Source organism: Plectropomus leopardus, chromosome 5 (assembly GCF_026936395.1).
Source record: "Plectropomus leopardus strain MGB_pleo_1.0 chromosome 5, ASM2693639v1, whole genome shotgun sequence".
NCBI classification, from domain to species: Eukaryota; Metazoa; Chordata; class Actinopteri; order Perciformes; family Serranidae; genus Plectropomus; species Plectropomus leopardus.
This window is the reverse complement of record NC_142180.1, coordinates 36,275,005-36,284,326: the sequence shown is the minus strand read 5'-3', so window position 1 is coordinate 36,284,326 and position 9,322 is coordinate 36,275,005. Positions and strand designations below refer to the sequence as shown.

Here is a 9,322-nt window from a genome sequence, read left to right as displayed (position 1 = left end):
AAAAAGTGCAGCAATCTTAACTGTGCCCGACTCACCAGAGAGTAAAAACACCTGAAAATAAGTATTGATGTTGCTGTGAGTGACAGACACTGATGGGTTGAGAACATCAAGTTGCCCCTCCAGCTGTCAGGACAATAAAAAGCTATCGTCTGCTCTATGTTTATCACTAAAGCTAAAGTAGGTTAAATAAATCTGTGTATCTACAAAATCAGCGTGAGAAAGTCATGGGCCGTCTGAAATGCAATGCTCAGTGCCATCCCTGCTCAATTTGAGTTGGCATGTAACACCTTGGCCACCAGATTGAGTGACCCAGGTGTGCTGCTGCTACAGCACAGGGCGCTCTTTCAATTACGAAAAAGCCGCCTGCATTTCCTACATGCAAAGCTGCATTGTCTGGCACGTTATTAAGTCATTATTATTAACTATAACTTTTATATTTTCCCTTTAATAAAATACTGATGGTCTTGTTACCACTTTTCCATGCAACCATTAAGCTGTCAGCTCCAGTGTCAGTGCTGGTGGCAATTTTTATCCCACAACGTTCTCTTAGGAACTCAGCACCGCTGGGGAAGGAGGGGGGTGAGTGACACGTGTAACGATTATCGCAAGCCCCTTTTTACGCAGAGATCGCCCTATCGGGCCGCTGCAAAGCCCATTCTTCATGCTGCCTTTACATTTCTACACAGAACCAAACAACAACATCATAATGCTCAAGTGTGTGATTTAAGGCAGCATGCTGGTATCGAGGAGTCATAATAAGGCATTACATGTAACACAACAGCATCGGTCTCAGTAAAAATTAGGGATGCATGATATTGGTTTTTTTGCCATTATACAAAGTATGCGACTCATTTGGGCGACATGTGATACCGGTATCATTACATCCACTTTTTTCGAGTGGATGTATATTTATGTTCTATATATTTATGTTCAAAAACATGGGGATAAGACAAGCAATGTAACAAGACATGGCCCAAATTACCAAATTTTAAAAAATGGCAAAAAAATTATCAGAAAATTATCAGAAAATTAGCAAAAATAAATCAACAAAAAATAAAAGTATAAAACAAAAAAACCTAGAAAAAATGTTGAGATTTTTTTTTTTAAAAAAAAAAGATAATTTTATTGTTTTATTTATTATTTAATTTGGTTTTTGGGACATTTTTCCAATTTTTTTGGTAATTTTCTAATAAGCTTCCATTTATAAAAACAAAAAAAAAAACAATTTTTTTTAGTTAATTTTCTTGCCACATTTTCCTACCAAGTTGGTCATTGCCTTCTTCCCCTAAGTTTTCGAAAGAACCAAACCACTTTGCTTCAGTTTCAAAGTCTCAGTTGCTTGAGAAATGCATCTGAACGCAGCACAAGAAATCTGATGTCTGTCCAGGTTTCAAAGAGTAACACATTATACATACTTTTAGCAAATTGAGACATGAAATATGCTGCTTTTCAGTGTATCTAATACTCATTGATTGTGCAAAATAGGAAAAATACTTAAACTTAGGGTTGATGTTTTATACATGCTCAATTTGTCAACATTAAAAAAATATTATTTTGTAATATCAGCAGAAAGCAGCATGTTTGCTGAAAACTATATTTCATTTTAAAGCCATTACCTGCTGTTACTGATGACATGCCGATAATGTTGTACATCCTGTTGTGTTTTTTATGAACAACAGTAGAAAAGAAGTGTATCAGTCAGAATGTTTTTTATTACATTATTGTTTTTTGATTTAAAAGTTTTAAAAATACAATTTGGATAACTTCCAGATCTAATGGTAGAGTAAAACATGCTAAAATATCTTTAAAAGAAAGTCAGCCTGCACAGAGCAGAGAGAGCAGTGATCTTCAGTATGAAGGAGACAGAGCTGCAGCAGGAGGCAGAGAGCCTCAGCGGAGAGTGCTGAGCGGACATTTTTCGAGCCCTTGGAAGAGGTAGCCTGGATGGTAATGTAGCCAACAACCTGATGCTTTCAGCAACTCTGTGTGCCAGATGGATACTGATATAGTTAGAGATGTTGTAAGCTCATGATTGCTTGAAACATTTGGCTGGAGCAGAAACTTTTAGAGTATACACAGTAAGATGAGATTTCTTTCCTCTCAAACAGTCATTTCCCAGGAGTTTGACTCGGCTTTTTGTGTTAAATGAACATTAAAGTCTGTTGTGTCTGATTTAGAATCAGAACATTTTTTGAGATTTCAGTTTTGATGAGAGAGTTTTTGACAAACAATTGACTTGAGCTCCAGACCATTTTCTGACCACGACGATCCGTAATAACAGCGGCATGACATGACACTGACAATCATTATCATCTCTGTTATTTGGCGGCTGATCTCGTCCTCTGCTCGGAGAATGAGGAGCTCCTCCACCTCAATATTTTCACTATTTGTGGACGTTTTTGACTGCTGTTCTTTGAGTTAGTTGCTAACAGCAGCTTTTTAAATCCCGCGCAGTGGGTCGCAGACCGTCGCGCATAACATGTCGCACACGTAACATGTTGCACGCAAAACATATTGCAAGCAAAACGTTGCACGCATGACAAGTTTCACGCATAACATGACGCACGCATAACACGTTGCAGCATAACATGTTGCATGCATTAACATGTCGCACCCATAACACATCGCACACATGTCATGCATAACATGTCGCACATATAACATTTACTTATCATGTTACACGCACGTACAACACATTGCTCGCATAACATTGTGCACGTTGATGATGTCACACATAACATGTCACACGTATCCTGTTGCACGTACATAACATTTTGCACGTTGATCGATGTCACGCGCATAACACGTCATGTATAATATGTCCAAGCATAAAATGACGCATGCATAACATGCACCACGTATGTCACACATCCCACACATGTCGCACGCATTTCATGTCGCATGCATGTCACACTCATGTCACATGCCCACTATGTTGCACGCATAACATGTCCCACGTATAACATATCATCAAAACTTCACACCCATGATTCCATCCTGCCGACACTCCCGTTAATACAAACATCGTAGCGGTGCTGTTACTACCTCCAGTACCGGCTAATAGGCGAAATATCTCAGTCGCCCATTCCGCGATTGTACCTTTTATACAGACCTTTGAGGCGGCATAACGTTGTGAAATCCTCACCTTGAACAGGCAGCGTTACCTTTACATAAACAAGCCGGTGCCCTGTGACTTTGAATGGATCTGATGTGTCTGGAACTGATTATTTGAACAAATGAAACCACGCTATTTATGTTACCAGTTTCATCCGGAGTGTAGTACCAGTATACAGTACTCACGTACTGCTGGATGTGTACAGTAGCTGTCCTGTGACAGATTCATACATTCTTGTCTCTGTGGTTCAACATGTGCTGTGCAAGCTTTTTGGCACACTGGAAGGATTTGTGACAGTCCACACAGACAAAGATCCTCCCGGCACAGTTTTGCTCCTGGTGAAGCTTCAGTGTGGCCAGGTGGCTGAAGTTTTTGCTGCAGCCGGAGCAGTTGTGCGGTTTCTCTTTATTGTGGATGTACTGGTGGCGAACGAGGCGAGAGGCCATGGCAAATGCCACGCCGCACTCGTTACACTTGTGTGGCCGCGCTCCGCTGTGAATGGCCTCGTGCTCGGTCAAGTTAGACGACTTGGTGAAACACTTGGAGCACACGGAGCAGACGTACGGACGCACACCTGCATGGATCTTCTGGTGCTCCGCCATGCGACTGGCCAGGGCGAAGGCCTTCCCGCAGTCTGGGCAGGAGAACGGCCTCTCTCCCAGGTGCTTGCGCTCGTGACGCTTCAGCGAGAGGGGTTTATTGAAGGTCTTGCCACAGTGCGTGCATGGGAAGGGCTTGTCGTTGGTGTGCATATTCCGCTCGTGCTTTCGCAGGTCGGAGGAGCGAATGAAATCCTTGCCACAAGTGTCACAGACGTAGGGCTTCTCACCAGTGTGTGTGCGGATATGCTTACGGTAATCCGAGGACCAGATATAGGTCTTGACGCAGAAGGGGCAGTGATACGGTCTCTCCCCTGTGTGCAGACGCTTGTGCTGCTGCAGCGTGCCCTGATGGGAGTACGCCTTGCCACATATGTCACACACGTGTGGCTTGAGGCCGGTGTGCGTCTGTAGGTGACTCTGTAGGTTGCAGAGCTTCTTGAAAGCCCAGCTGCAGTGCGGACACTTGAAGGGACGGTGCTCCGTGTCAACTCCACTGCGTTTCTTCATTGCTACCAAAAGTCGAGGGATTTTGTCATCCTCAGACTTTTTAAGTAATTTCTTAGCATGAGGAGTATTTACACTCTTCCTTTTGGTCTTATTTCCACCTCCACCCGGAGAATACTCCTCCACATTTAGCTCTCTGAGCTTGGACGCCCTCTGTTTGGTTGAGACGTTACGTTGTAGCTTATGGCGGTTACTTTTCTTCTTTTGATCCAAAAGCACCTCATTACATACATTTATTTTATTATTATTGTCTGCATGTTTAGTGCAGTCTAACAATCCTGGACTGCTTTGGTTTTGCTCGTCTGTTTCTTCTCCCGGTGAAAGCTCCGCAAACTTCTCCACCAGAGACCAGTTTGGTGTTTGAGGGTTTAGATAAAGGATTTCAACGTCGCCGCTCTCCGAAAGTGAGTTCATACCACAAATGCCACCAAATGAAGAGTTAGTCTTCAAATGGTGAGTGTTAATTAGGATCTGCTCCTCGGGGACAGGCGGAGTGACGCATTCTCCTCCTTGGTGTTTCCTGTTACTCAGCTTTTCACCAAATGCTTCGTCAGACATTCGTGGAGAGATTTCGTCAGTCATGGTCACCAGAAAGTGAAATAATCTGCATGAGTTTTAGGCTGATCAGGGTTTATTCCAGACCTGGAAAATACAAACAAAAAGAGCATCTTTATCACAACTGTTATTTCTTTTTTAATATAAATTATCATACAAAAAATTTTCACATGTACACCAAGTTCCAAAAAGGTGATTTTTTTTGTAAAGATTATTTTTATGCACAACTTAAATTCAAGTTGTCTTTTCAGCTCATATGAATAATTAAAATTTAGACATAAATAATAAAGCTTTTGTTAGACTTTGAGAACAATGAAATCAAATACTTTGTGATGAACGATCTAAAAACTCTATCAAAACAGATGTCAACAAGACTGATTATGAAAATGATTATAAAAATGATCAAAAGAATTCCTGGAAAAGTTACTGAGTAAGAAGAAGGTTTTTATAGGCCTGGAAATGATTTATAAGTGACAGAAGGTTTTGGAAACAATTTTTCAGGTATACGTGCATAAAAATCCCACAACATGTCTCACATCATGTGAAAAACGTCATATAGAGATAATTAAATCCTCGAGTTTCTATTATGCAAAAAAGGGGCATGGCCTCAAAGATGTGCAAAGTGCCCATTTTTGCTGGTCTGGTATTTTGGCAGATATAGCTGATTGGTGGCAGGAATGTCTAATTTTCAAGTAAAGACAGCAAGAAATACCAGTTTGCTTATCCACAAATGCCTCAGAAGTTCGTCCTTTAGGCGTATCCCTTTTAATGGGGTAAGACATTATGGAAAAGTTTTGAAAATTCATTGTAAAATATGTGGGAACCTTGATCGTTTGTGGTTGAAAAAATGAAATAAATCACAATATATCACAGTATATCACAATATACATTATTGCATACTCAGCTCATTTTATCGTGATAATATCGTAGCCTGAGAAGCCTGGTGATTTCCACCCCTAAAAGACAATAACGTGTCTCCACAACAATATAAGCACATAGACAACAGTTAACTTGTTGCACACAACATGAAAAAAATAAAATAAAAATCATTGTTTGGTACTTTTGGGACTCCATACATTGATTTAATTCTCCACACTGTCACCATACTAGCCCCTAACAGCTGCATTCAGCAAGACCTTATCCTCCACACAACCTTGCACCCTGCATGCATATGGCACATGAATTCCCAAACTCCAACATATGTTCCTCCTCCACAGCTTTCCCTTATGTCTCTGAAAAAACACAGCCAAGCACATGAATCGCATGAATGTTAACTGTACAAATTTAAAACATTTTACTGAGCTACTTACCCTGCAGTCTCCTTCCGAGCAGGTCAGGTCCAGGAGATGCCTCCGAGATATACTAGCCCCCCGGGTCTGGTATAACTCCGTGGCAGCAGGCATCTCTGGGTCAGCATCTATCCTGCTAGTCAGCAACAGCAATGATATCTTAACAGCCTGGCTCATCTTACCTTTCACTGACTTAGCTTACTGCCTGTTTGCATATAGCACTGCTGAGGAAGTTTCACAGGCAGTATACAGGGACTAGGAATAAAATCTCATAAAAATCTGATAAAGCTGAAGTCTTTTGTAGGCTTGATTTATTGTACTCACACCTTTATCCTAACGTTAAAGTTATTTACAGTTTAGTGAGTTTATTGTATTTCTGAAAACTTCAGCTTTTTCTTTTTTTTGTACATTTTGTTTATTTGGTTTCACTACTTAGCAACAATCATCTTAATTTAAGTGTGTTTACAGAGTGAACCATTTTTCCTTTTTTTTTTTTTTACACTTTTAAAGCAACAACAACAAAATATCAGCTATTTCAAAGGCAACAAATAAAGCCACAAAAATGTTTGATATTCTGTTGCATGTTGGCTGGGTATTGATGTTTTAATGAGATATGTAGGTTAAGAATGTCACACATGCATTAATAATTCTAGCCAATTAAAACAAATGCCAGACATGTAACTTACACTCCGAAATAAATGCGTTTGGGCTTTAATTGTAATTTCCATTGACACAGCCAATTTGCGGTGATTATGAAACCCTGTATCACGCTAATGAAGCATTTCAGATCACAGCCAAGGTCTAAAAACTTCCACTTCTATTTTAAGGTCATTGTATTTGCTGATATTGGCCTCAAGATGTCGCTGTTTACTTATCGTTTTTGCATGAGCACACAGCCGCTCAGACTGTGGAAAATCCCCAACTTCATTCAAAAAAAACTTTATCTTAGGGTACATCTTATTATGTAAGGAAGGTTGTTCTCAGTTCATGATTTAAAGAGGAGAGTAAAAAAAGGATGTATATGAGCTTCTTTTTTAAAATTTCTTTTCGCAGAAACAGTCTCTGTTTAGAATTACCAGTGTTTTGAAGAGGGTTAATTGTTGTTGCAGGATATGATTTTAAATCTACATGAGGACTGGCTTTGTTTCCGTGGGACTGATTTTGGGAACACTATGTGCAGCTCTGGATGATAAATAAGTTGCAATTCAGTTTTTCTGTCAGTAGGTGACCTCATATCTCCTACTGATGAGTTGGTAACCATTCAGAAACATGTTGCATTCAGAGAGGAGGATGTTCTGGCCGTGACCCGGTGGTGTAATCAATCTGTGGTACATCTTTTGTGCTCAAGAACTTTCTTTTATGCTTCTTTCATAAATTTCTCTGAAAATGTTCCTCGATATCCTTCTGTTTCTTTTCCTTAGACGCATTAATTGTAGATTTTTTTGGGCGGGGTGCAGAGAACACATCTCCCTCAATATTTAGAGCATGTCTCTGGGTTTTCCTCACATTTGTTGTTTGTGGCAGCCCCCCCAGGATTAAAACATCTGCCGCTACGTATTGATTTTATATTTTTGGAGCTGGGGCGCTCATTAGGAGCACTGTTGGTATATGTACACACGGTTATTCATTGCACCACACTCTCAGAGTGCAGAGCTTACTGTGTTTGCACAGACAAAGCGGCAGAACATCGGTGAAACTTTACTCTTCACTGTGCTGGTTCAGCCCGTTCTCACTTCAAATTCGTCAAATGCGTCCACTCTGTCTGTGCTTTCAGTGTATAAAAGTGATGCCAAAAGCTACCTTCCAAGTCCAACCACAACATGGCTGGACGGTGTCAGATGAGAACGCACAGACAGAACCGGTGGTGTTGTTAGGATGCGTTGGGGGACAGCTGGACGGCACTGTAAGCGTCCACATGCAACACCAACAGGCAGCATCACTTAAGAATGCTGGTAATAATGGTAATAATGTTGCCAGTAACATAATATAAGGTGTGCGAGTCCACGTATAGGGCAGATGGGCAGGTGGACGGGACAACGGACTTTTGTGCGACTGTCCGGAGTTCAGAGGGGGTTTTTTTCTACACCTTACCATCTGCCTCCTTTGCCCAAACCTAACTGTTTGAGACTTTGTTGCCTAATCCGAACTGTCGTGACAGTCCGTGTTGGTTGCTGTTGTGTAAACATAAGGACCATGCTGCTTCATCCCACCATGTGTATTTGTTGACATCACGGAAATGTCGTCCTGGAGTCTAAACAGCTGATGCGTAAGGATACCGAAAAACGTCATAAGCAGGTGAACATGTGCCGAGTTTGCGAAGAGTTTTGCGGCAGCTGCTCCTCCCTTCCATCATCAAAAATTAACCAGAATGCAAGAAATTAAGTGTTAAGTGCCCCAAATTTTCTCTTAGAGGACACCCCAAAACCCCTGTTTCAGATATGATTCCCCCAATGGTAAAATGAATTTCAGGGTTCCTACAGTGATGGAAATCCTGGAAAAGTATTTGATTTAGTAAAAATCATTTAAAGTTTGGGAAAACTTAAAAGATGATGCTGTGTGTAATGAAGTTGTTACAGTAATTGTCACGTAATGTAACATAACAACAAATTTATTTTCTAAAATGCTTAGAGGTGACATTTTTTGTTGACTGTCATTTCTTTATTTTCGGCCCACCTTTTACCTCTCTCTCCACGTATACCTGTCTGCTGATAATATGTTTGAATAGAGTTTGGATCTGTTATGTTTAAAAATCACTGGGCAAGTAGGGCAAGACAAAAAAGGTTATTATGGGTCCTTGAAAAGTCATGGAAGCATTTTGAAATTGCATGGGGACCTTGAAACCTACACCCTTGCTGAAACAAGACAGCGTCCCTCTCTTTGACGCTGTAGACACAGACGGGGCTCTAGCTTCCTAAGTAATTGAGAAGTTCTCGTGAGACTCATAATTCGTGATTAAATGGACGGCGCTGGTCTGGACTCAGTGCTTTTTCCCAGAAGAGCAGATTGAAACTGGACACTTATCAAATCACCTCCACAAAGAGCTGCGATTTGAAGCCACCTTGTTCCTTCACACATATCAAGTTTTAGTCTGTGTGGAGTTTTGTTTCCCACACAGCAACAGCAAACACATAGTGGTAAATTTCCTAATGCGCACTTTCAAAATATAGAACAATGTCCCCTGTGTTAGCTAATGGCTGCGTCTGGAAGATGCCATCATATCCTAATTTAGAAATAAGTTGTGTGAATAAACAATGCAT

The 9,322-nt window shown here is 40.8% G+C and overlaps 1 protein-coding gene across 1 annotated transcript; it reads right to left on the bottom strand.

Annotated features, from left to right (window-relative positions):
* Positions 1–1,109: 1,109 nt before the first annotated feature.
* znf648 (zinc finger protein 648) lies at positions 1,110–6,251 on the bottom strand. The gene is made up of 2 exons (XM_042484163.2): positions 6,087–6,251; positions 1,110–4,863 (listed from the first exon to the last, which is right to left on the bottom strand). Exon 2 carries the CDS (start codon positions 4,801–4,803, stop codon positions 3,340–3,342), a length of 1,464 nt encoding a protein of 487 aa, XP_042340097.1. The 5' UTR covers positions 4,804–4,863; positions 6,087–6,251; the 3' UTR covers positions 1,110–3,339.
* Positions 6,252–9,322: the final 3,071 nt, after the last annotated feature.

Coding starts and splice junctions, on each gene's coding strand:
- znf648 (XM_042484163.2), bottom strand. CDS start 4,803: ATGACTGACGAAATCTCTCCACGAATGTCTGACGAAGCATTTGGTGAA.